The sequence below is a fragment of the Wasmannia auropunctata genome, unplaced genomic scaffold (assembly GCF_000956235.1).
Source record: "Wasmannia auropunctata unplaced genomic scaffold, wasmannia.A_1.0 LD336023.1, whole genome shotgun sequence".
Taxonomy (NCBI): Eukaryota; Metazoa; Arthropoda; class Insecta; order Hymenoptera; family Formicidae; genus Wasmannia; species Wasmannia auropunctata.
In genome coordinates, this window is record NW_012026867.1 from 1,636,035 (window position 1) to 1,663,995 (window position 27,961).

Here is a 27,961-nt window from a genome sequence, read left to right on the forward strand (position 1 = left end):
ATGCCGCGAGTACGAGATGCATTTCCATATGCATGCACCAGCAACCCGGATGGATGCGTGCACTTTCGGTATCCCGACGGTACACACGTATTTCATTTTCACCGAAGCCCTTTTACATTGTTGTCCGAACACAAATACCGAACACGAAAATGCTTTAGGCCAACCATTGTTCGCGGGGGAGAGAGAGTCACCAATTTATATCAGAAATTCGTTCTATCCGCCGCCGCAGCCGCCGCGCGCCGCCGCTGCCGCCGGATGATAATAGCCCGAACGCCTTACGTTATTTATGGCCGTACCGTGAAATGGTATTAATTAATTTCCGTGCAGCCGGCGACATTCGCTAAATTTATTCGCGTACAGTGAAATTTGCGCGCGCGCGCGCGCGTTTCACTCGTGCCGGCGGCAGTTCCATATTTTCGCCAGAAAAGTTACGCGCGATTTTCTGAGGATTCGACGTTTTGCGATCCGTCGCGCGCAATAAAACGTTTTTAACAATACCGAGAGAAAGAGTATTTATTGCCGTCAACAATAGTTTGTTGTTCGATAAAGTTTTATGCGTATATGCGCATCCAAGAGCGATTTTATCCCGGTATAGCAATATTTTATTTGTTATTTATTTCCCGACATTTTCCATATTTACGTGAAATGCAATTCAATAATTAAATCATGGAAATGGTATTTTGATCCTTTCTCTCCCCTATGTCCCTCCCTTCTCCCCTTCGACCCCTCTGCAGAGTCTCTATACAGGATTTTTTAACATATGCGAAAAAAATATATTTTATCGATATTACATGTATAACAGGTGTTGTTATACTTGTTATTGATGTACAAAAGCGTGTGATAATTATTACATTATTATGAAATAACGTCGTTAATGCATGTCGATAACATAAATTACATTTCGCAAATTCGCGTGCATCGTAGCGTGTCGAAGATCGAAATTAACCGGTAGAATTATCGTTGACTCGAAGTCACAATCACGAACAGATTTTTTTACAATCGCCACGATGACTCCGGGCGATTTTATTAATTAGAACTCCGATCCCAGATCCGATCCGGCTTTCACCGTCAGCGCGGACTCGCGTAGCGCTGATATTTTCATTTACCGTCTCTCGTCGCGGTGTACCGTGAAACGCCGTGCGTAACGAGAGCCAAGTCGACTTCCTTCTGCCGGTAGCCGACTACATATATCGTCTCGGGTGTTTCATCAGGTAGAGCCCTATAATTCGATAGCGACTTAGAGTTTTGCGAGTGGAGAATTATCAGATGTTGCGGAATGCAAGTAGTGAATCTCTTCGAGTGAGAGGAAAATCTCGAGAATTGTTTCTCGCGTGTCAATCAAAAGCAAGAAGTTTTTAAAGTCTTTAATAACGTCTTAAAAATACATCGTTTTTTCATAAATACATTATTATTTAAATTTTTCACTTAACAGGCACGAATAGCAATTTTATTTTTACGTATTTGAAGCATTTTTATGCAAAAGGTCCATTCTTCTAAGGAAAGATTTTCTAGGCACTTGAAACTTTCGAGAATTTCAAGAACTTCCCCGATAATATTTGATGCAATTCGAATCTTTATACGATCAAATTGTTCGAAAACTTTCGGGCGGGGTCGCCCCGTCGCTATAAACGTAGATCGTCTCCTCGATCGTCCGTAATCACCGCGAGTTTGTTTCTCTTTTCCTTCCAGCGTGATCGGGATACGGATGATGGGACGAGCGAGCGCTGTTTATCGCTTTTTCTCAGCGGCGGATAATTTCAGAAGTAATCGCGTCTTCACGCAGCGCGTGTCGGAAGGCGGTTATTATATAATATACCGCCAACTGCGTAAAATATATGTATATAAACCGATCGAAGGACCGATTATCCGAGGTGTTCTGCAGATTGCAGGAAACGGTCGGAGTGTTTAAACGATCGCGTTCGCGCGCACGAAGACGTGATCTGAAGGCGGCATCGCGCGAAGGCGAGCGAGACGTTCGCTCTCTTTTGCGGTCGCTAATATCCGTTATAATAACCGGCGAACGGTGCGAGGCACGCGAACCTGATACGCGAGCACGATCGTGTGTATACCCCGCTCGGAGTCGCCGGTACTCGCTCGTCGGTGACGTACGACGCGGGTCGAGAGCAGCCTTCTGCGGCTTCGATAAGTAATTCGATAGAACTGTGTCAGTACCTCATCTCTCTCTCTCTTTCTCTCTCTCTCTCTCTCTCTCTCTCTCTCTCTCTCTCTCTCTCCCTCTCGATGGCAGGGGAAAACTTCGTGCCGCCTTAAAAGCAGTTTCTGGCGCGGAAGAGTAGACGTCGTCGTCGTTTCTGGAAAAAGTCTCCCTTTTCGTATGATATACGCGGAACTGTATCGTTCTCTCCTTTCCCTCCCTGCCCCCCGAGCGAGATCCATCTCCCGACTGACGGGCGTCGCGAAGATCGGACGTACTGATAGGAACTTTTCCGTACACCGGAGAAAAATTACGCAATTTCTTTCCTCCCCGTCCCCTCTTTTTTTTTAGAACGTAAACTAACAATAAAGAATCTGAATCTGAACATGCTTTTAGGAAATTATTGATGGAGAGCATTTGTTAGTAGGAGGGAAATTATGCAACGAGACTGGCAACGTCTTTATCGTGACATTGATTGTGCAAGTCTAAAACCCATTTTGGACGCTCTATAATTCGTGAATTATCATTAATTAATATTATTATTAATATATAAGATAAAATTCTATTAATAATTTTATGTGCCCTGTAATACAAGAAATGTCTGAAGATCGTAAAATACACGATGAAATATATACGACATATAAGATTATAAATGGAATTCTGCTCTCCTGAAGTCTGACTCGAATAATGGATCGTCTAAAGTAGGCTTTTGCAAAGTTAGTTTCAAAATTTCACGTCGTTAAATATGTGAATAAAAAAAAAGAGGGAGAGAGAGAGAGAGAGAGAGAGAGAGAGAGAGAGAGAAAGAAAGAAGACACGAACCTATATTTATCGCGGTGTAGCGCGACGAACATTTCTTTATAGGACCGTCTCCTGCATAATTGCCGAAGTTTAAGGAGATATCGGGTGGTCCGTGGAAGCGCTATAGAAAATCCATGGCATTAAAGCGCGAAACTTAGGCTCGCAGTTCTCGGCGTATAAGCGGGCAGACAGATCGCGAGAGGACGGGGGAAGAAGCCTCTCTCTCTCTCTCTCTCTCTCTCTCTCTCTCTCTCTCTCTCTCTCTCTCTCTCTCTCTCTCTTTCCGGCACTCCTCTTCGCGCGAGAATGTCATTACTTATTCCCGCGCAGCGCGGAGTCTGGTAGCGACAGATTTATCGGGTGAAAAATTCACGGGGGAAGGAACACGACGTCGTCGCGCGCTGTCTTCGGTTTCGGACTGCCAAATGGGAAAACGTTGTTCCTGTTGCGGCGAGATTGCCCGAGGACCGGGGACGTCAGTCCGGTCCGGAGGCGCGAGAAGGTGCGCGCGCGCCGCAGATAAATCGACGTGACCGATATCTCCCTTCGTCGCCGGAAGCCCATCCCTCCCTTGAAGGGAGGGAAAAAAAAGATCGCTGTTTACGGAAGCCGCGAATAATTTAGACGCGACGGGAGGTACCCTCTCCTTTACTTTTTTTCTTCTTCTTTTTACCTTAATTTTTTTTCTCCCCTCTTACTCGCGATATCTCTCGCGAACGACCGTGGAGCGGGCGATTCAGGACGAAACCACAGCCGGAGGAGACGAGGAGGGGGATCGATTTTTATGCGAGCGGGCTACGAAAATTAATTACTTCTCTCCCCGCGTGCGCCGCGTCGGGCTCTTGAGCGTACGGATCATGTACATAAATAAAATATGCGGTAAATACTTTTATTTATCTCTCGGAGCAGGTACCTCGATAAATATAAAAAATACGAGGTTACAATATGTGTGCGCTTTTGTTTGAAGCACTTTGTATAGATGCTATTTTCGTAACGCTTTATTTTATACAAAATATTGTAAAAGATAGTTGAGATAAACGACGAATTAATTATAATTCTACAGGTGTGCGTCCGGTTGTTAATATCTGAATTTCCAGAAGCGATAATGTACGTGTTAAGAAAATTTCAATGTACAGTCGTGGACAGATCGGTTGCGACACTTTTTTTTTTATAGGTTTCAAAACGCGCTAATATTTTTTTACAAATGCGAACCACGGTTGGTGTAATACTGTCTCTAGATTAAAGATAGTACATCGTGATTCGCATTTGCAAAATGTTAATTAGCTATAAATACATATTATGTATATTAAATATATATTAGAAACCTATAAAAAAAGTGTCTCGCAACCGATCTGTCCACGGACTGTACAAGGTAAATATTTAAGATAAAAAAAAACAAGATCGCTAAGGAGCCGTCTATATATTACCTAAGCGTGACTGGGGGAGGGGGAGGGGTCAGTCAAATTCTGACAAATAATTACATGGGAAGTGGGGGGGAGGGGGGTTGTACATATATCCTTACGTAAAATTTTTCATGTCTGCTGCTGTCATGAAAAACGAGCAATATTAACTTTACATCGAGCATAATCGGGAAAATCTTACGTAATTAGAGGAGGCGGGAGGGGGGGGGATCAAAAATATGCTTACGTAATATATGGACGATCTCTAATGTGAGTTGTCGCGTTTTTCGCTATCCACTTTTGGACAGACGTTTCTATAAGTATAATGTAAGTACGCCTTGCGAGGGAAGAGCACGTCTTCTTTCGATCGCGCTCGTATTATTCAATGAAAACCGAATATCCGGAGAATAATGTACGGAGCGCATTTCATAAAATCTTCCCGTGACACGTCGAGAGGCGTCGATTCTTTATTTAAGCATATCCGGCGCGTATCTATGCCGGAACGTCTCGACGGATCTTTCTTTTCCACCCGACATCCCGCAACCGATTGTGTTCGGGGCAGCATGACGAGCCGGACGGGGGTGGGCTGGCGCGCTCGCCACCGAGATGGGTTATCGTTAAGAGGTATATAGACTGCACGTCGAATCTGCGATTCCGATCGCAGACGACGGCCTTAATGGACGCGCGTGACTGACCCTCCTCTACTGCACGCGCGCGGTCCGGCGCTTGTCAAAGTCGTTGACACCGGAGGAGCCGAGATCATTGATCGCGCGCGTCGTTTGCACATACGCGCTTACCCGAGGGCTAGCTCTATTCGAAGGAAGCGCGCTCCACGCTGTGAAGGATGTTTCAGAAAGGTGAGATCAATACTCCGGCGCGGCCGGACCGGCGGGTATGGACGTGAAGAAAAAAAAAAAGAGAAGGAAGAAAGAAGGAGAAGAAGGAGCATGAGAAACGTACCAAGTAAGCGAAAGGAGGAATCGAAACGTAAATTGCGATACGAGTAGCTCATGACCGCGTTTCTGTTCCCGCTGTGTTACGACTAACGATACGTCCGTGTCGAACCGGGGCGGCGTTAATTTGGGCACGAATAGGAACAATGAATCATTTTGCCGCGGCGCTCCTACATCTCACGTCCGTTTCTGGCGCTTTACTCCCTCGCCCGCGTTGCGTCGAAAAGGGGCGTAAGGCGCAGGATTATCGAGCGTAAAATTCCGATTGATCTTCGACCTGGTCCAAGGGCGGACGTATCACTGATCTACAGCGGCTGTCGGCTTTACAAGGTAGTCTTTTTGATTTATCGATCTATGCAAATCAGCGGGAGGTAATCCAATAATCCCGAGCGACTGGAATTATTCGCCGGTTCCCATAAGCGCGGCGATAGGGAAACTGACTCACTCGGCCGGCCGGTCAATTACATAAATTGGGGCCCGCGCGAGTTACTTTAATTAAGCGTTTAATTCTTCGTTTAATCTCGCGAAAAAGCCGCGTCACGTCTTGTAACCCTTGGCAAAAGTTCGCGTTTCGACAGCGCGCGATAAAACGCGCGCTCTGAGAGAAGAAGAGGGACCCCCGCTGTCCCCCCTTCTCTCCCTCCCCCCTCCCCCACGACCCGTTCAACGAGGGTCCAAGAGGCGGAGAATATTACGCGCTGAATACTTCAACGTAACCTCTCTGAAAACGGAATTTGTGCGCTCTTTATTTAATGAAGTGTCCGATTTACGTCGTACAGTTGCAACTAAGCTTCTTAAGAGAGAGATGAAAACGTACAATTTAATTCAATTGATTTAAATTTCAGCTTGAATCGAGATTCAGGTCATCCGATTAAGAATTTGCTTGTTGCCGCGCGTTTATCAAAAGCGCGGCTGCTTCTGGGTGGGAGGGATAAATTAATAAGGAAACTTAAATATATATACATATATACGAGAGAAAATTAGAATCTTGACGCGGTACGTTGGCAGTATGTTTACGACAATTTACGATGCACTCTGTAAAAGCGGGAGAGAAAGAGGGAGAGGGAGAAAGAGAGAGAGTGAGAGAGACAGGTATAGACCGCAAGTTGCCCCAAGTTTTACTACTGGCCGTTTTATCACTGGTTGATAGACTATATGAAAGGCCCGACAATAGGCGGGTTATATGGAGGAAGAGATACCTCGAAGAGAGTCTAGCCGTTTCAAAATTTACGTTTCTTTTACCGAGAATTTTTGATCTTACGCCAGAAATTTGTTGTCAAGAATAAATGCGAAAAATTCTGTTAAATCGCAATGAAACGAAGCTCTTTATACCGTCATCCGTTTCGTATCCGCAAAAAGAAAGCGCGGAATCGCGTAAAAGCTCTTTGCGATCAGCGCACCCAAGATTTCTTCGGTAGCTAATCCTTCAATAAATGTCAAACGTCTTCATAATTAAAGACGCAAAAATTGAAAAATGGAGGAAAAGAAAATTGGAGGAAAGAATCGCGATTCGAAAGTCGCCGCCGAGGTAGAGCTCTCGATAGACCCGAGGCGGTTTCCTTCGCGCGAGCAAAACGAGAGTCATTCGTTTCCGCGACTCCCGGTGTCCCCGGGACACACGATTTATTCTACGCCAGCCACGTTCGTCCTCGTTGACGTCCATCGCCGTCGCCGTGCCGCCGCCGGTGGTGGTCCAACGGTAGAATTTTTGCGGCGGAAGCGCACCGCACACGCCGGACGTCACGACGTGACCGTATATTATATGGCCGTGGAATTATTCAATTTTAATCCCGCGTCACACACTGTGCTCGCGCGACCACGAGACCCTTCCCCCCCCCCCTCCCTTGTATGCTTGACACACGTCTTTCCCTCTTTCTCTCGTGGCAGGACTTACTGCGAGAGGTACGTGCATTGTCAGAAAACGCTGTACGGTATACTTATTGTGCGCTGTATACAATCGTGCGATGCCGATGGAATGCACCGTGTACGCGCGTGAAAAAACAGATGGAAAATTTTGATTTTAATTTTAACTTTAACTATATGTAATCGTAGAGAGGGACTGTAGTTTACATATGTTGAACGTGCATAATGGAAGAGAAGATATTTACAATAAATATATAAAAGCTAATATTTGTTTACGTATAATTATATGCAAATATTAATGTATATGCGTATGTATACTTATTATACGTACATGTAATATGTAATATACGCGAAATTTGAAATTTGTGTACCCGATCCGATTAAATATTATACATTGGCAACTTTCGGCAACTATACGTAGGGGGTAGATTTAATGGCACGCCAAATTTTCCATTCAAGTGCCAATTCAGCGTGCCATCGGCATGATGGCTCCTATCCTCGCGTTTACAGCTTATATACATTCGCGATATACGGATCGTATAAAGGCCCGTTTTCCTCACTTTCAGGGATCCTCGGCGATTGTCCTGTGCGGCCACCGCAGTGGGGCGTCGTGCGGGAGCGAGTCCTCCAGGACGGTACTCTGCAGATCGTGTACTCGTGCGAGCCGGGCCATAAACTCAAGGGTCACAAGATAGCGACTTGCACCGCCGACGGTTGGGATCATCCCGTCCCGAAATGCGTGCTTCGTAAGATATATCGCTTCTACTTTAAACATAGACCGCCGCGCCGGCGTGTTCTCGTCGGCGAAGTCGACGTTAGCTCTAAATCCTAAGCTCGAGCGGGAATCTCTCGTCGGGATTAATCGGGCACGAATCTGCACGGAATCTCCGATACATCAATCTCAATCTCGCGTTCGTCGTCGCTTCGGTCCAATTGACGTCCGTCCGTTCGCGGAACGTGTATTTGTCGCCTTCTTCGGCTAACAGCGGCGACTAATCGTCGCCCCGATGATTATTCACTCGTCGACTCGGGTATTTGTATATCCACGTTAATATTATCCGATTATAGCTCTCTCCGACAATTTACGGTGTATACGAACAGTATTATTGGAAAATTGTGTACTTTATTGATATGATTTTAAATAATTCTGCAGGTCCATTTATACCGTTTATATATAACAAGTCAATCGTTTATGCCGCTGTAAATGACTTAATTAATACCATTTTACAAAACGCGCGCGTGTCTATTCTGGACACGTACGCATCGAGGAGATTGTTTTGAATTATCCTCGAATTCGAGTCCGAGTGAATTAATGATTTGTGCGTATCACGTATCGCGCACGATGTTCCCCCCCGCTATGTCCACAGCTATGCGGCATTATACTAATTTGATCGACGTAAGTCAATTATCCACATGAAAGGGAGCTTAACTCCTCGTGCCTGCCCGGCCTCGACGCGCGTGTTCAATAGACTGACGGACAAATCCGTTTACTGCGAGACATCGTGCTGTCGAAATAAAGGGACTCGCGGCATCAGGCCAGCACGGCTCTCTTAATGCCGTGCAACGCGCGAATCGCGGTTTCGCTTAGTCAATCGGCCACCGAGCTCCGATGATTGACAGACGGAGATTGCTGGATATAATGATTAAACTCGCTTCCTTTATTCATTGCTCGTTTTGATTGCAATATACGGATTCAGAGATAAATTTGATCTTAAATGTATATCTATACACTGAAAAGCACTGTACTTCCCGTTTCTTGACATAATTATATAATTTTGACATTTAGATATAATTATTTAAAAACACGAGTATAAAAAGAAGTCACGTTCTACGGAATTAAATGCCTTTGTCTGTACCGCTCGGTCAGATTCTATCGTGTTAACCTAAGCCAGAATCGGAACTATATATATTTAAAATCGCGTTTTTATGAAAAAGCCTGTGGGCGTGGGAGGGAGGCGAGAGATATGTCAGAAAGTTTCGAAGAACAATCTACCCAAGACGCCCATTTCTATGATTTGTGGAAACACGACTTTACCGTGGGATTCAATTTTCACCGATGCGCGAGTTATCGGCATATCTTAAGCCATGGGTTGGCATTGCTCCCGAGACTGCGAATATATAGGGTGTCTTCCGTTCTTTGCGCACCCTCTCGACGGAGAACTTTTTTAATTAAAAAAAATAAAAAATAAAAAAGAAGAAGAAATTACGGAGAAGAAGGCGGAGACCGGATTATTTATTTCAGCTTGTAACTACTACCATCGCCGCATTATTCGGATTATCAAATAATTGATTTTATCTTCTTCCACGCTGATTTATACGTCTATACATTTATCTGTCGTTAAACCGATGAAATATATATCGATACACATCGAAACTGATACTTAATGAACGCTAATCACGCACCTGGTAAAGTCGCGCGATGCCGATCGCAAACGTCTGCTCGGCCGCCTTCCCTCGAGCGAGTATAGCGGACCGGAACTCGAGAGCGGGCAGCAGAATTCCCGGACGGGGAAAATTCGCGGAGTGGCGTTTTGGTGCTCCCAGGAACGCGCCTCGTTCCATCCTCGCTATCGGTGGCACGGGATTCACCGACATAGCTCGCATTCGTCTCGATGGAGATAAGCCGCCAAGTCATACACGCGCCCGGACGTTACGAGCATACGTACACGTCTCCCCCCGCTCTCTCCCCGCCTTCCTGTCCAACCCTTTGGATTGGGGACTCTGGTCGGGATGCGCCGCCTGTGTGCTTTAGACGAGAGGAGCTTGCGCGTGCCAGAGCTTGCCGCTCATCAATGATTAGGCGCGCGTAAATACCTGTAAATTATTCGAAAACACTAAGCAACGTGAGAAGATGATTGAAAGGACAAAATGTGTACGTTTAAAGGATCAGGTAAAGAGCAAAAAGGCAAAAACCGGCGCGTCATTGTAATACAAAAGCTCTAGTTTACGAATAAGTTGAAAATAATTACTGCGAATGACCTTATTCGCATCTGGGTTAAACAGAAGTGCAGATGGAAGTTAATCTTGACGGGGCGGGAGGGGGGGATTTATATGAGCATGAGTAGTGCGCGCACTCGACTGTTTTATGCGTTACTTAGCTGATACGGGAATGCGTGCGAAAAATACATTATTCCATAGCAATCTCACAGCGGTGCGCGGTAAAAGGCGGTAAAAGGTGTATCTGTCTCCGTATTGGATTACCGTACATATATATATATATATATATATATATATATATATATATTCAATGAGATTAATCCTCTGTGATGTAACTCTAACGCCAGGATACCTCTAGGAACATTTTTGCCCAGTAAAAACGAATATTCTATTTAAAGTCCATCCGGCGGTCGTGTATGAGTGACGAGAATTTAATTAAAATTCCTTTAATTATAATTGCAAAATGAATATTTTATTTGCGCTAGTACAATAAACGCGGTACAACGCGCTAATGATTTCGCGCTGATGAACGAATATTTACGTTTATTATTCATTAACAATTTGCCGCAATTACGTTATCCTATTCGCGAAATAGGAGACATTTAGCTAACGTAACGTTACACATTCTGCGTCTGCTGTATAGATATTATATCACGGCGTTTCCGTAACGATCTCTATCTCGGCGACCAACCGATCGCCCCGGATAGGAGCAAGTTGCAAATTGCGAAGGACCGTCTTAAGGCGCTAGAGAGGATAGACGATTTAAAAAAGCGCAGAAAAACGAAGGAGGGCAAGAAGAGGAAAAAGAAAAGGAAGAGGCCGGCGAAATCCTCGTCAAGACTACCTACGGCAACAAGATTAAATGAAACCGTAGTGTCCCAACTGGATATCAGCTGCGCCGCGAAAAAGATCCTCGGAAAGGGTCTCATCAAGGCCCCTTCGATCGAGCACGCTCGCCCCGCCAAATACGCCAGGTTTGTACTGCGTCGAGCTGCAAAACAATTCCAAAATAATGAGATTTCTCTTGAGCTCGCGGAAAAGGCAACAGGAGATTAACATCAATTTTTCTTAATTAAATGTATATTATATATGCATATTGTATTAATTTTTATATAATTTACATATTTATATTCTTTTTTAGATACATTTTATTAAGCATTTAATATGTCTATAATTATGTATTGTACATATAACATGTATCAATTTGAAAAAATAATTAATTAAATACCATTGCAAGAATAAATGAAATAACTAAAAGATATAACAATTAAATTGATATTGATTTTCTGTTGCTTTTTCCACGCGAGTTCTCTAACAAGATTATTTTTTTATCATTCTAAAATTCATTTAAAATGCTTTCAAATTTCGGCTGTCTTAAACGAATTTGCAGTCCCAACTATTTTTACAAATGAACGAAGTATTTCATCCTCAATTTTCGCTGATTGGTATAATATGAACCGAAGAATTTTTATTATGTCGAGAAATTTACTAATCTAAAAATATCGTTTGCCGATTATAATCGCGTATGCACAATCGAACGTTTAAATAAAGAATTATGCGATAGTCTATCGAACGACGCAGTCGTTCCATTCGGATCGCGCAAAGGGTTAATATATATATATATATATACATATCTAGAGTAATAGGATGTGTATTGTCCTATAGAAGGAAGAACGTACTGCCGCCGTACAATCGATACCTCGTTGCGGTTTACGAGTGCGCGGATGGTTACGCCTTCGTGGATTCGACGACGGACAGGCTTTTTTGCAGTAACGGAACCTGGCTCGGACGTCGTCCGCGATGCGTGCGGGACAGTCGTAAGCATGAATGAAAATATTTATCTCTGTATAATAATTAATAACCACGTATAAAATGTAGCAAGCCGGTTTGTGTGTTTGACGCACGCGTCAATTATATTTTTCAATTTACAATAATATATATAAAAATAATATGTATACGGGATGTGCGCGCGTTATGAAATGCTGTTCCAGAACCATCGACGGATAAGGTGAAACGCTGCGATCAGGGAACGGGTGAATGCGAACACGTGTGCGAGGATACGCCAAGCGGCATAAAGTGCTCCTGCTTCGACGGCTTTCGAGCTAAAGGACCGTCCTGTATCGGTAATCCATACGCCCACAGCCATATACAAATTCACCACTGCATATTCCACATTTTTATACCTTTTGAGGAAAGTCAAACTCACGCACACAACTCTCTTTCTCTCTCTCTCTCTCTCTCTCTCTCTCTCTCTCTCTCTTTCTCTTTCTGTCTCTCTCTTTACTCGACATGCGATATTTTCGTCGATATTTTCTACACGAAATTCGCGTACCGTCTTCGTATTGACTACCTGCTCGTATCGATTCGTTGTATTCGCTGTTTTCGACGTTTTCCTTCGACGTGCCGGTTTTTCATCTGCCGCAATTTATATTCGTAAATTTATGGAATCCACGAATACACGCGAATAATGCATGTCGTCGTTGCTCTCCGCGAGGTGAAAATAATTTTAGCCGGGGATATATATGTACATATGTACGGACAGTAATTTTAGAGCACTCGAAAACGTGTATGCCCGTCGAAAATGTAAAGCCAGCATCAGCCTTATAATAATGGAATTATTGATTTTGGCTCGTATCGGATTATTTAAGAGTTGAATTGCGCATATTGTTGCGTGATATCGAGTCTAAAAGCCGTTATCGACTTGACGTTTCTCTACGCGGCCTTTTTCTATTTTCTCGCCCTCCTGTTCACCCCCCCCCCCGCCCTGTAATGCGCCACATGTTTGCAAATCGTAGTATCGCGTTTGTAGACCGATGATTACCCGATCAGCGTGAAACGTAGTGTAGCCCGAGTGTTACAACACGCGATATTCCAGCGTGTCGATAATATGCGATTGCCGTTAAATCTCTCACTGCGCGATTCGCGATAAAGTGCTAATAAATAACGGTTAAAGATAAGCTTTCCAAAAAAAGTACTTCCCTCAGCAGAATTAATTATCCAATTTGTAGCTCTGTTATTTGCGTTAAAATGTAAAAAGAAAAAAGAAAAAGAGAAGAAGAGGAAATGAAGGTTAATAAGAATGTATATCAACATTTAATTACAAATGTTACGTTATTACGCCATGTATAAAATTGCGAAGCGCTTGAAATTTGATTATCGATTTTCCTCTTCTCTCTGATATTCTCTCAGACATCGACGAGTGTGCAGAAGGCATTGCAAAATGCATCGATATTTGCCGCAACGAACCCGGCTCGTACTCTTGCGAGTGTCATCATGGTTTTCAGCTGGGAACCGACGGTCGCTCTTGCCAAGGTTAGTCATATAGAAAGAAAGGTATCTTCGACAAATATTTACTGACTTGTCGGCCCCTCTTTGTGTCGGCGTATTTAATTTTTCCACACTTACATTTACGCGCCTTTGTGTCATTTAAAATCTATTGTTGCCTTCAAGAGGCAATTTATTTCAGCGCTCTTTGATTTAATTTGTTATTTAATAAGTAGACTTGTCGAGATGAAAACTTTCTCTCTCTTTCTCTCTCTCTCTCTGTACGATATTACGTGCGTATTGCCCAGATGTCAATGAATGCCTCTCGAACAACGAACATGGGCCTTGCCAAGGCACTTGCCGCAATCTCGAAGGTAGCTACGAGTGCAGTTGCGCGGATATACCTGGGTACAAATTAGCTGCCGACAATCACACTTGCGAGGACATCGACGAGTGCGCGCTCAACAACGGGAATTGTTCTCATCTGTGCTTAAACACGCCCGGAAGCGTCTTCTGCCTCTGCCCGGACGGTTTTTATCTGACAAACGATTGGAAGACCTGTCAGGGTAAATGCACGTTTGTTTCTGATCGACCCCCATTATATATATCTCGACTCCCATTTTCAATCGTGTGATAAATTATTAAAATGTTTGTCGAAAGATTTAATTACATGTATTAATTGCGTTATTACAGTTGAATTGTACATTAACCTTCTCTTCTAATTAGATTGGTAATTTTTTCTCATAATTTGAACCTATCGATTCTACAATATTCATTATTTATAATCTCTTTTCTTATATTAAAATTTTATTTTAATTGTAAAGATAAACTGTGTAATTATATAAATTATATAACTATAAAAAGTCTGACAAATCTCTTCTTCTTCTTCAAAAAAAAAAAAACGAACATTATAAAGTCTGAGGTGTCTTCTTTTTTCAGATGTTAATGAATGCGAGGCGACACCGAAGATATGTGTGGAGAACACCGAGTGCGAGAACACAGTGGGATCGTACAAATGTATAAGTAGGCTACAACCGCACGTGGAAACGAAGATCCTTCGAGAAGAGGACTATGACGATGAGAATGAAGACGATGATGACGAGGATGAGGATAGTGACAGCGATGATTACGGAGAGGAGATTACCGAAATACTGCAGAGTTCGAAGTGCGAGGATGGCTTCAAGAAAAATGAAAATTTGGAGTGCGTTGGTAAGTATACTTGATAAGATTGAAATTCGATATCCAAACATCGACGTTTTCAAGTGAAGATTTTGAGATCCTTGCTTGTGTGATCATTTTTGCATGTTTTGTTTTTCTATTTTCTAAATTTCTTAAAAATATGTTTCTCGGCAAGAAAATAAGGCTTAATAAAATTTTATACGTTCGAGATTCGGTTGACATTAATCGGGAAAGAGGATTCTATCAATTTCAGAAAGCGAGATCGCGGATTTTTGTTCTTAATGCGAGATCATCTCGTTGACATTCTTTCTCAGATGTAAACGAGTGCGTCGAGAGTGAATCGCACGGCTGCCAGCACGAGTGCGTGAACGAGCCGGGTGGCTACCGTTGCGTCTGCCGAGCCGGCTACGAGCTCGAGGAGGACGGCGCGACGTGCAAGGACGTGGACGAGTGCGACGCACCGTCCCGACCGTGTTCGCACATCTGCCGCAACACCGCTGGCGCGTACGCGTGCGAGTGTCCGTCGGGGTTGATGTTGACGGACGACAACGCGACCTGCGTCGAGGAGTCCGGAAGCTGCGCCAGCCTGACAAAACCCTGTTCTCACGTCTGCGAGGACACCGCGGAGGGACCGCTGTGCGTCTGCCCGACCGGGTACGAACTGTCGGACGTCGACCGTGCGACCTGCATGGACGTCGACGAGTGCGCCCGGGAGGAGGCTCCGTGTTCGCACTGGTGCGTCAATTTGGACGGCGATTTCGTCTGCACGTGTCCGGTCGGTATGGAGATCCTGGAGCACGTGAGTAAATTTAACTGCAGCGACGTGGACGAGTGCGGCAGAGACGATCACGGCTGCCAGCAGCGGTGCGTGAATCTGCACGGCGGATACGAATGCGCCTGCCATCCCGAATTCGCGCTGGACGTCGACAGCAGGTCCTGCGTCGACGTGGACGAGTGCGGCAGAGACGATCACGGCTGCCAGCACCGGTGCGTGAATCTGCACGGCGGATACGAATGCGCCTGCCATCCGGGATTCGCGCTGGACGTCGACAGCAGATCCTGCGTCGACGTGGATGAGTGCGCAGGGAATCGGCACGACTGCTCGCACGCGTGCAAGAATTATCCCGGTGGCTACGGATGCATCTGCCCGGAGGGATACCGGATCCTGCAGGATGCGCGCACGTGCGCCGACGTGGACGAGTGCGCGGAAGGATCGCACGGGTGCTCGCACGGGTGCGACAATCAGGAGGGCGGCTACAAGTGCGGATGCCCTGACGACATGTTCTTGGATGACACCGGCAGGAACTGCGTTCTCTCCGATGCGTGCGACGTCGCGAATTGCAGTCACATCTGCGAGAAGGATCGGGACACCTATAGGTGCGTCTGCCGGGAAGGATATCTCTTGCAGAAGGACGAAAGAACCTGCTTGGACATGGACGAGTGTCTCGAGGACGAGCACGACTGTTCGCACGAATGCATCAATATCCTCGGAAGTTACAGATGCGCTTGTCCGCAGGGTATGAAACTTCTCGAGGACGGCCTCACCTGCGGCGATCCGGTGTGCGCTCAAGGACTTCGACAGGACGAGCACGGTCAGTGCCAGGACATCGACGAGTGTCTCGAAGGCGAGCACGAGTGCTCGCACTTGTGCCACAACGTGTACGGGTCTTACCGTTGCTCGTGTCCCTTCGGCTGGATCCTGGAGGACGACGATCTCACTTGCGCGAGGAGCGATCCTTGCGCCAATTCCTCATGCTCACATTCGTGCGTTCCGTTGGACTCGGGTTACAGATGCAAGTGCCCTCCGGGTTATCTTCTGGACGGGGACACGTGCAAGGACAAAGACGAATGCGAAGACGAGGCGACGAACGGCTGCAGTCACCGTTGCAGAAATCACGAGGGTTCTTACTCGTGCTCCTGTCCGGCGGGATTGGAGCTCGGCGAGGACAATCGTACGTGCACAGTCGTCCCGGGCGAATGTGCGAAATCTCAAGAAAATAATAACTGCACCTGTCCCGCGGGATACACTTATTCGCAAGGAGAGCGTGCTTGCAACGACATAGACGAATGCCAGGACGAACAGAAACACAATTGTTCTCACGGCTGTGTCAACACCGACGGCTCTTACCACTGCGAGTGTCCTCTCGGCTGGCGGCTGCGGGAGGACTCCAGGACATGTCAGGAGCTGCCGGATGATCCCTGCGCCAAGGATCACGGTTGTTCGCACACGTGCGAACAGGACGACGGCCGCGTTCGTTGCGGCTGTCCGGAAGGATACGAGCTGCAGGATGACGGGAAGACTTGTCGGGACGTGGACGAGTGCTCCGAAGGATCTCATGCTTGCAGTCACGTTTGCGTAAACATCGAAGGCGCCTACCATTGCCAGTGTCCTTCGGGATTTCGATTGGAAGACGATCGCAGAACCTGCCTGGATGTCGACGAATGTTCGTCCGTGGAGGCCGATTGCTCTCACGGATGCCTGAACGTGAACGGCACTTTTAACTGCACCTGCCCTGAGGGATACGAGCTGCAGGATGACGGCAGGACCTGCGAGGACGTCAACGAGTGTATCCAGGACAACGGAGGGTGTTCGCACCTTTGCGCGAACACGGAAGGTGGTGCCGAATGCGCGTGTCCCGAGGGCTACGAGCTGTTGAATCTCTACGACGGCAAGACGTGCGTAGAGATAAACGCGTGTTCCATCGATAACGGCGGATGCTCACATTTCTGTCATCACGAGGACGGCCAGCTATCCTGCTCCTGCCCGCCAGGAATGGTTCTATCCGAGGACGAAACGGTGTGCACGTACGAGAACGATTGTCTGCAGGACAACGGCGGTTGCTCGCACTTGTGTTACCACGAAGATGGAAACGTGACCTGCGCCTGTCCACCCGGTATGATCCTGGCGGAGGATCAGAGGCTTTGCGTACAAGAAGACGGATGCGCGTTCGAGAACGGCGGCTGTTCTCATTTCTGCCACGATCATGACGGTAACGTGACCTGTTCGTGCCCCGTGGGGATGTCCTTGTCGCAGGACGACGACACTCTTTGCGTTCACGAGAACGGCTGTCTCGTTCGCAACGGCAATTGCTCGGATACCTGCGTCTTCGCGGACGGTTCAGTCGTGTGCGAGTGTCCCGAGGGTTACCGCCTGTCGCCGCAGGACAACGCTACCTGCGCGGACATCGACGAGTGCCAGGAGCTGCGAGACAACTGCACACATCAGTGCCTGAACACTCCCGGCGGCTTCAACTGCAGCTGCAACGTCGGCTTCTCGCGGAATCCTCAAGATCCGACTCTGTGCGACGACGTTGACGAATGCGAAGTCGAGAACGCCGGATGCTCGCACTCCTGCGTGAACCTGGTGGGCGCTTTCAAATGCCAGTGTCCAACGGGTTACACTTTAGAGCGGAACAACAAAACCTGCGTTTTGATGGACGGCTGCAAGAGGGACAACGGGAACTGTTCCCATCACTGTCACCAAGCGGACGGTTCTGACGGGATCCCGGGCACTCGTTGCTCCTGCCCGCTCGGCTTCCGCCTGAGGCGCGATCTCAGGACCTGCGAGGACATCAACGAGTGCGAGGAATTCGAGAACGACGTGGATTCCGGCTGTTCTCACACCTGCGTGAACACCGAGGGCGGTTATCACTGCGAGTGCCCGCCCGGCTTCATTCTGATGCCGGACAACCGGAAGAACTGCGTGGACGTGGACGAATGCCTGACCAGCCGTCACAATTGCACACACGAGTGCGTGAACTTGCTAGGCGACTACGTGTGCACCTGCTACGAGGGGCATTACCTGCACGCCGACAATTCTACCTGCTTGGACATCGACGAGTGTCTCGAACGGAACGGCGGGTGCTCGCACAATTGCACCAACACCATCGGCGGCCGCTTCTGCTCCTGCCCGACGGGCTACGAGCTGTCGCAGGACGAGAGGACCTGCGCCGATGTCGACGAGTGCGCGAGCGACAACGGCGGCTGCGGTCACCAGTGCGTCAACACCGTGGGGTCCTTCCGCTGCGAATGCCCGCCGAATCACGAGTCGTGGAATGGATCCTGCCGACTGTCCGATCCCTGCCGGGACCGTAACGGCGGATGCGAGCAGATCTGCGCCGCGGTGAACGGTACCGCGGTGTGCTCGTGCGAGATAGGCTTCCAAAGGGACGAGGTCGACGGTGTCAAATGTCGCGATATCGACGAGTGCGAGCGACAACACGGGTGCGATCACATTTGCGTCAACAATCCCGGCTCGTACGAGTGCAGATGTAAAGAGGGTTTCCGAATGGTGAATTCTACTTGCGTAGGTAAGTGATATATTATACATAAGTAGTAAACTCGTAAATTTCGAATGTCTTATATGTTCTCAGCATCCTTAAATGCGAAAGGATCATTAATGGCCTATTTATATAGTAGATCAATTTTCACAATATTGAAATGCTCATAAAGATTCTAAAAAATCAGTTTAAGGCTTAATTTAAGACTTCTGAAAAATAATTACATTTTGAAAAATTTTTGAAGACAAAGTAAACATTCTAGTTATTAGTTGCAAAAAAAAACGCGATTAAATAGTTGTTTAAAAATTGTAATTTTATAGCGATGAAAAAAATTCATGATTTTTATTATTATATAAAAATATTATAAATTCATATAAATATGTAATATGTAATAACAAGAAAATATCTTTTTATATCTTAGATGCTCTCGTTATCTATTCATTTTTTTAACAATTTTTACTTTTGCCGCCAGCACAGCACTCGTCGAAAATGCTGATAATTCTCGACACTGCTGGCAATAATTCTGGCTTGTTCCGATCGAGATGTACGCGAGTGAATCATTTTCAAAAGTTGTTTCGCCTATAATTGATATGATAATTTTATTCTTTTTACAAGAGTAAATATTTAAATATTTTTTTATTGATATATATGTAATAAACCAAAATTTAATGAAAAAATATTTACTTACTTATCAAGAAGCTTCTAACGGCGCATGTCGACCGCTCTCTCTCAACTTTTCTTCTTCACTGCTTGAGGAGTAACTTAAATTTCACGTACCATTCCCCGCTTATATCCCCATCATGTTAAAGCTTTTTTCAGAAAAGAGAGCCACTCGCATCACTAAAAGGGTCTTTCAAAGATGCGAAGTAACATGTATAGGAATGAATCATATATATATATGCCATTTAAATTATAATACCAAGTACTAGTCACGTACAAATAAATCTCTATCTCGCGTTAATAGGGTATTTTTTTTTCTTAACAAAGGAAAATCATTCATAAAGAAGGGGTTGCGCATAAAGCAGTAACACGTGTAAATGCAAATAAAGGTAGAAACCGTCTCGATTCACTTTTATACAATTCGCGTTTATAAATCGTTGTTTCAATTCATTTTATTATCATAGCTAATTTTCTGAAGATAGTATCGTCACCTCTGGAAAATCCGAGAGATAACGCGCGGTTCCCCGGTTACACGGTTTCGCCCTCTCGTCCCTCTCCCTTAACTTGCGTTCCAGTTTCGAAGCTTGCTGCAAAGTTAGACTCGCTTAGCTCGAGCGGAAGTTTCTCGCGGAGCGACCGTGTGTTTGAGACCGTGGTGCGTTCTTTTTTTCTCTCTCTCTCTCTCTTTCTTTTCCTTTTTATTTTTTTCAGACGTCGACGAATGCGCAGCCGGTATTTGCAAGGGCAACAAATGCACCAACATGCCGGGTAGCTATCGCTGCGAGTGCGAGGCGGGATATCGATTCCACGGTGATACCTGTGTAGGTTCGTGTGTAGGCGGAAACGCGTGCTCTCTTTCTCTCTCTAGAGAAAAAACGATGTCGCTTAATCGTAACTGAACTGAGTTTGCTTTTGCCCAGACGTCGACGAATGCGCGGAAGAGGCGTCCTGCAGCGAGAGATGCGTCAATACGCCCGGCTCGTACTACTGCACGTGCCCCGTCGGATTTCAACTGCAAGGGGACGATTGCGTAGGTAAGTTGAGACACGCGCACATCTCATTGTAAAATAAAATAGTGTCGTATGACATATTTTTTATTAGTATATTTTATTAGTTTTATATTTTATTAGTTTATATATTTTTTATACATACTTTTATTGTTTTACACCTGTGTGTGTGTGTGTATATCACTGAGAAAAAAAAGTTGTTAAAATAACTAAATGCGTTTTGTTGACAGTTTTTCTTTAGTTCAATTATATATGTTTTTGAATTAAACATACATCAATAACATTAACATGATATTTTTGTGAATTAACAAATATTTTCTTGAATTAACAAATATTTATTTGACAGCCCGTGATCGCTAAATATAGTTGAATCAAGAAATATTCATTTGATTTTACTTTTTTTTCTCAGTGTATAAAACATATATATATGTTATCTTAACTTTAATTTCATTTATATTCATATATGTGAATATATGAATATAAATGAAATTAAAGTTATGAGATTTCATATACTTCTATCACGTAAGTTTATCACGATCGCGCATCAACGATATATTTACATGATCGTGTATGTATATTTTATGCTGTGCTATTAATTTCAAAAATTCGACCCATACGACCGCAGATATCGACGAATGCGAATGGCGTCGCGACAGATGCGATCAAGAATGCATCAATACCGTAGGATCATTCGTTTGCGCCTGTCGCGCCGGATTCACGTTAATTTCGAGGTAAGAAAATCTAAGCGACATAATGTATATACAGCAGTATAAAGTAGAGACAGGTATATTACACGATTCCCGCTCTTCATGCATGGGATTGCACAAGCAGGAGTCAATGTCAAGACGTGAACGAGTGTCTAAACCGGAACGGCGGTTGCACCGGCGAGTGCGTCAACACCGCCGGAAGTTACTATTGCGCCTGCAGTGAGGATTTGGTGCTGGCGCCCGACGAGAGAACTTGCGTCTCGCCGACGTCGAGATGTCGTGCCATGGAGCCACCCTTACACGGAGAGGTACGCAGAGAGAGAGAGAGAGAGAGAGAGAGAGAGAGAACTGTCACGCGGATATCGCGAGCCAATATTAGATGGATCGAATCGAGTCGATATACACAACTGAAATATATTCTAAAACACCTTTCAAAGAGAGATGATACACACCGCGCACCAACGGACATTTCCAACGTACCTGTTTCACTTTGCATTTTACATGCCGCGTTAAAAATGTTCAAAAAAATTCTGAAAAATCCGTAGCTGCAAGAACAGCTGGAAAAAAATGGAGAATTTAGAGATATTTGAAACAACCGGCGGAAATTAAAATAGCAAGATGAAACGGAGCTACGAGGATTTTTAAAAAATGATATTAAGATGGAAGAAAAACGAGAAAAGCCGAAAATTAAAATAATATTTCTAATAATATAATATATTATTATTAATTTATATAACTTGTAATATTTAACATGTAAGCTTTGCTCTCTTGGACTGTATTATTCATTCCACGTTTTCCCTGGGTCTAATCGAGTAGATCAGATGTCCGGGTCACCCCTCCGGCGCATCCGTCTACCCGCAGGGCGCCAAGTGTCATGTCCGATGTCGCAGAGGTTTCCGGCTGGAAGGGGCGCACACGAGACAGTGCGTTAGCGGCGACCATTGGGACGGGGAAGGGCCTATATGTCTGCGCGAAGTCGCGACAGACCCCGTTTACAATCCAAGTAGGTACAACTCTCGTCTCCACGGCTCCACGCGCGCGCGCCGCTGCCAAGAAAAAAACGCTGCAGGCGCCCCGTTCGTACTTCCGCGTCCGGGAACTTCGCCGTCCGGGAAATTAATCAAGATGTTTATCCGATAAAATTTTTAACAAGCTGACTGTTGCATCGGCCGGCGTCGCTTTAGCACGAACCGCCGCCGTACCGCACACTTCATATCGTCGCGTAATTATTTTCGACGGGGAATTATTAGTTTTTTTTTAACGTCGTTATTTTCACGCAAAATTTATTCTTGCCGCTTCGCGGTTTTTCGAAACGCGCCCGCAGCATTTTTTCCTTTCGGTGGCCTGCGCGTCGCTCCCTTTTCCGAGGGGCGTTTAAGCGAGCGAGCCCAACACCAAGCAGGTCGTCCAGTTCCCATTGAATTTTTCGTCGACTTTCGCGAGACGTTATTCCCTCCAATCTACATTGAAGAGCGGAACGTTCGGGTCGCGCGAGCGATCGAACGTAAAATATCGCCCCGGAACCGGGCGCGGGGCAAATAACTTAACGACGAAAATTCTCTCGGACGCGCTAAATTAGTCATGCCGCTCGGAGCAGCTTTTAATAATACAAAGTTCCTGTGTAGAGGCTTGCCTGCTAACGAGATCATACGTTAACGCCGCCCCTTAACGAGCTTACTCGGACCGGCCGGGTTTTTTTTACGTTCCGGCTCCACTCCTCTCTCGTTCGTTTTATCCGCTTTGCCGTAGCGCTTTTTTCCTTCCCGCGCGCATTTTCGCGGTTCTTTCCTCCGTCGGCGCTAATTGTTTCATTTAATGGAAAGGAGATTTTGATTCTACGCCCGTCGCCGTGCCGGTTTCGGTTTTTGCTTATATATATATACACAGTTTGCAGCGTCGCTATATCGCTCCCGGAAATCCACTCTTGGAGCACACGATGGGTATTCAAATCGGCCTCCATTTTGAAAGCGATGTGCTTTTCGGTGCGGCGGCGCTCTTTAAGTGGCCTCCTATCTCGCGTCAAACGATATTACGCGCGTTTATGGTTGCTTCATCAATAAAGGGCCGGGCTTTACCGCGGTGCCATAGACGGGATGCACAGGATAACCGGGAATCCTCGTTCAATTTACCGATAGATTAAATAGATTATTGAACGTTTTTCGTTATAAAAAGAAAATCGATTTATCTGTCGTTGAAACGTAATGTTTTTACGGACTCTCTGTATACGTAACGGCATATAGTTGTTGTTATTACATCCCCCGTGTAAAACCGATCGAAGCGTAATAAAGCTTTCACACGCGCGACGTGATACTTTCTGAAGTGAAACAACGCTTCTCTCTCTCTCTCTCTCTCTCTCTCTCTCTTTCTCTCTCTGTCTCTCTCTCTGTCTCGAACACTAGCAGCCCGATGATACGGGAATTGCTCGCCATCGGAGTTTCTTATCGCGTTACGGTATGGGAAATTGGGCGATCGGTATCGAGAGGATTTAACTATCGACTTTATCGCCGTAGACACGCCACGACCGTTCGTAAGCTGCCCCCAGGACATGGACGTCGAACTACCGGCTAGGCAAAACACGATACGTGTAACTTTCCCGCAACCCAAGTCCAACATGGATTGGTGGAGGTAAGAAGCGCATTATGGAGGTCCTCAAATTCGAGGCTACGGAAATCGATTCGATTCGCGTTTATTTCTACATTGAAACCGCGGAAATTGTTACGTACAGGTTTCACCTCGAACATATAGTTATTCTCGTTTTTAGGTCCGTTAGAGTGACGCGAATTATTTCTGTTTAGATTCTAGACAGAAAATCCATATGTGAGATAAAAATGGATAGAGGTACGGGGAGCGATACCGATTGGCAAATATTTATTTCGGTCAAATTCTGGTATACGGGAATATTGGTACACGGTGGGGATTTCGAGAAATTTCTGCACGGGTGGAACCAAAAATATTCGAAAGTTTCTGTCTGTGGCTCTATTAAACGAAATGGTTTACATTGTAGTTACTTAAAATAATATCGAGAGTGATTCTGTTGCAATGCGTCCATCTCGTCGCACCGCCGCGGTCATTGCTTTTTCTTCTTTCTGTTTTTCCCAGCCCCTTTCCTCCCTTTTATGTTTTTCAGATACGTACACGCTTCACCTCCATGGGCAAAGCAATTGCAAGCGGATCTGCCGGCGGGCACGACGGTCGTTACCTTCACGGCGTGGTCGCCGGTCTCTAATTACACCAGCACCTGTAGGATCGTGATAAGAGTCCGCGGTAAGTCCGGCGCATAAGAGAGAAATCAGGAGTAAAAAGAATCCGCTTTGGGAAGCGCGGTAAGGAAAATGGATCTTCCCTGCGAGCTCCTTTTTCTTGCTCTAAGTATCATCGCGGTGATAAGAACCATTATAAACCCCATAAACAGTATAAAATAAACGTAATGGGAAAGTAAATAAACTTTATCCACATTTTTTTATGGAACTTTATCCACATTATTTTTATGAGTATTATTACGGTGTACTTACTATATCATAAAAAGGAGCGGGGTTATTAATAAGCGCATACCAATGAAATTGCTAATAAAATCTGTCGGGACTGGGAGACAATTCTACGAAGATATAATGAGAAAGGATTCATCTTGACACATATTTTAACGCAAAGACTGCGAAAAGTGACATCTGTCTCTTCTTAACTCCCAACCGTGCCCTCCTGGGAGTTCAATTGTGCGGATAAAGAATGAAAGGGGACTCGAGAACTCGACAGCTCCGAAGCGGAATCTTCGATTTCATAGATTATCAATCTACGATCGAAGTCCCGTGAAGTTTCTGTCAGCGTCCTCCTCTCTTCCCTTTTATATTTTCGAGATTCATCTGTAGTTTTCCGTGGAAACTTTTCGCTGCACAGGGGACAATCGATCGGGACGGGGGAAACCGGCCCGGCACTCGAATCGTCCCCGACGCGACGCCGGATAAACTTTAGTTTTCGCGGCGAAGTGCACTCCGTCCCGTCCCGCTTAATTACTCATTCGGAAAGTTCGTGAAACTCGCTTTAAGCAAAGTTCCCTCCGCAACGTAGCGAAGTAGAAGGAGTGCCGGTGCATCGTCGTGGTCGATACGCGATTACGCAGAATAAGCTTCACGCCGATCGGACAAACGATCGCGCGTCGTTGGCGTGCTCCTCCGCGAGTCTTGACGGCGCCAAAAACCGCCGAGTCTCGCCGAGTTTCGTGCGCGCGTGTCGGCCTGTATTATGCTCCGCTTTATTATCGCGATTCCGCTCGCTCCACATTTCCGTGCGAGAGATCGAATCGAGAGTCTTCATCGGGAAAACTCGATAATCAAGATGCGCCACGTTACTTTCAGATGCCGAAAACCCCAAGGTTACGATGTGCCCCGTGTCTTTCGAGGTCAGGCTGAACCCGGGAGAACGAAGTCGCCTGATATTCTGGCAAGAACCGACCTTCACCGATAACGTCGGCGTGGAGCACATTTACAAAACGAGGGTACGTATATGCTCGCCCGTTCCCCGCGTCCCGTCCCCCCCCGCGGCACTCGTTGTTCGAATACAGCGTTACCATGTGCGCGTTGTATCTATGAAATTTCCTCAATTTTCTGTAACAACTCTATTCGTGTCTCCCCCTCCTCCCCGCTATCGAGCGAGCGGTCGAGACTTCCCACCCTCCTGTTGGCGAATCCCGAAGTTAATTAACCCCTTTTTGCCGTTGACAATCGGGCATATTAATCGAGCGAGGGTATATCGTCCATTAATTATCCGTTCGTGTTTCGAGGAAATGAGACCTCGCGAAGAAACTGCTGCAATGCGGCGCGGAGGATGGTATCTACGATTTTCCTCGCGAACTTGAGGGGTAGCCCCTCGCCCCCCCCTCCCCACCCACGTGCGGTAACCAGGAAAAACCTGGCCGGATGATTAATCATTGTCGGTCGACGCCTCCCGTCGTGTTTTTATTGTATACCCTTCCGGGGCGTCTTTCTCGCGCCGCGGAGAGAGCGTGTACTTTATTAACGTAATAACCAGAGATTACCCTGTCCGCGCGATAACCGGCCCCGCGGATAATTGGTGGCTTGCGCTCTCGATATATGGCGGGGGGGGGGGTTATAAATGGCCTTGGACATTATGCTGCAGCCTTGACGGTTAATCTGATTAGGCAAATTGAAACGAGAGAATCGTGCGGCTGCGTGTGCCGCTGATCTCTTTAATCGGGTCATTTGAAGGAGGAAACGAGGAAAAATGAAAAAGAGATCGATCGGCGTCACAATCGCGTCCGATTTCGGACGTAGACGCGAGCGGGGGTTGGGTGGGGAGGGGGGAGGGGAAGGGGACGAGGACGGCCCGCATACGGACAAGATTGGCCCGCGGGCGCCGCACACCGTTTCGCACACATGCACGGCCGGATATTTTCCTCAGAGGAAATTTCCATGCAATCGCGCGAAAAGTTAATTATCGTATATCTCGCGCAGGGACCTGGACACGTGATGTATCCCGGCGTTCACAGTGTGCGCTACGTCGCCTCGGATGCAGCCGGAAATCGAGCCGAATGCCATTTCTCGATACACGTGAGAGGTAAATTTATGCCATTGTGCGCCAGCTCCCGCCGTCTCCCCCCCGGGGAACCCCGAGTGAGGGGCTCCGCCGCGGGGAGACGCGGTATAGCGACGTCGTCGCGACGTCGCGGATTCCTCCCTTCGACGCGGGAAATATTATACCGCCGTCGCGTATTTTTCCGTCATAAATATATAATGTAATTATCGATGGAGAGACGCAATTGATCCGACATTTGTCTCGTATATTTGCAGAATCCGCGGATGGTATAAGCGACTCCGAGGTGAGCAGGAATAAATTATCTTCACATTCACAGCTGTGAACGTATCTAGATACTTCACACGTTAATCTTGTCCGATCTTTTTTTTTTTCCTATTCAATTTATCCAATCCATTTGCTTTTTATCGAGTTACATAAATCTGTATACGCGGGACGCCGTATCTTTACCGCGCCAATTCTCGCAAAAGGTTTCGCTCTCTCGTATAATCGGCTTCTTAATCTGACAAAAATATCGAGGCTCCGCAGTATCCTTTTGTAGCCGCTTCCGAGAGAAGAGGTTCCGCCGCGCGCGAGTCGCGTAGAAAGGACCCTTTTTCGAGGATATAAGCAGTAGATTAAAGCGCGAGAGAGAGAAATTCATGCGCGGGAAGAGGAGCGGGGGAGGGGGGGGGGAGTTCTAACAGTGCACTTATCTCTTCGTTTAGCCGAGATTCTACAGAAGAAGGATGCTGATGTGCCCCGGCAGACCGCCCCAGCCCGTGCCGAGCTCCTCGTACGGGGTGAGTAGACTATAAGGATGTACTCGCGATTGCGCGCGCGAGGTCGATGAGACTCCTGGAAGTATTCTAAACTTCGCTTGCAGTGGCAAATACCGAGCGGTTGTTACTTAAGATACACCAGAATCTTCTCCGGCGCTTATCAGCGACATCCGGAACATCGACGGAACGGTTACCAAGACACGGAAGCGCCTTATCGCGAGCTTCCGCCTATCCGGCGGTCCACGAGTCGCCCGGACATCGCCAGGGCGTACAATATCCACAATTGTAAGTGTTTGTATACTACCCAGACAATATGTATTTTCGTCGCAAATATTAATATTATTATATTTTCTAAATATAATAATTTACATATCCTGCGTGATAACGAAACCGATTTCTAAATGAAGATAAAATCCAATTTAGATGATCTGTAATTTTGATGTCAAAATT

The 27,961-nt window shown here is 46.2% G+C and overlaps 1 protein-coding gene across 1 annotated transcript; it reads left to right on the forward strand.

Moving 5' to 3' along the window:
• On the forward strand, positions 1–27,945 carry LOC105453035 (fibrillin-1). The gene is made up of 23 exons (XM_011694691.1): positions 1–68; positions 4,665–4,741; positions 7,733–7,918; positions 10,753–11,083; positions 11,775–11,926; positions 12,101–12,232; positions 13,299–13,421; positions 13,682–13,939; positions 14,313–14,582; positions 14,867–18,862; positions 20,222–20,317; positions 20,413–20,526; positions 21,125–21,218; positions 21,328–21,514; positions 22,023–22,224; positions 23,717–23,831; positions 24,334–24,470; positions 25,556–25,695; positions 26,672–26,774; positions 27,008–27,036; positions 27,458–27,532; positions 27,616–27,796; positions 27,935–27,945. Exons 1-23 carry the CDS (start codon positions 1–3, stop codon positions 27,943–27,945), a joined length of 7,077 nt encoding a protein of 2,358 aa, XP_011692993.1.
• The last annotated feature ends 16 nt before the right edge of the window (positions 27,946–27,961 follow it).

Coding starts and splice junctions, on each gene's coding strand:
- LOC105453035 (XM_011694691.1), top strand. CDS start 1: ATGCCGCGAGTACGAGATGCATTTCCATATGCATGCACCAGCAACCCG. Junction 11,084..11,774: donor CGCCCCGCCAAATACGCCAG/GTTTGTACTGCG, acceptor ATTGTCCTATAG/AAGGAAGAACGTACTGCCGC. Junction 25,696..26,671: donor AGCACATTTACAAAACGAGG/GTACGTATATGC, acceptor TATCTCGCGCAG/GGACCTGGACACGTGATGTA.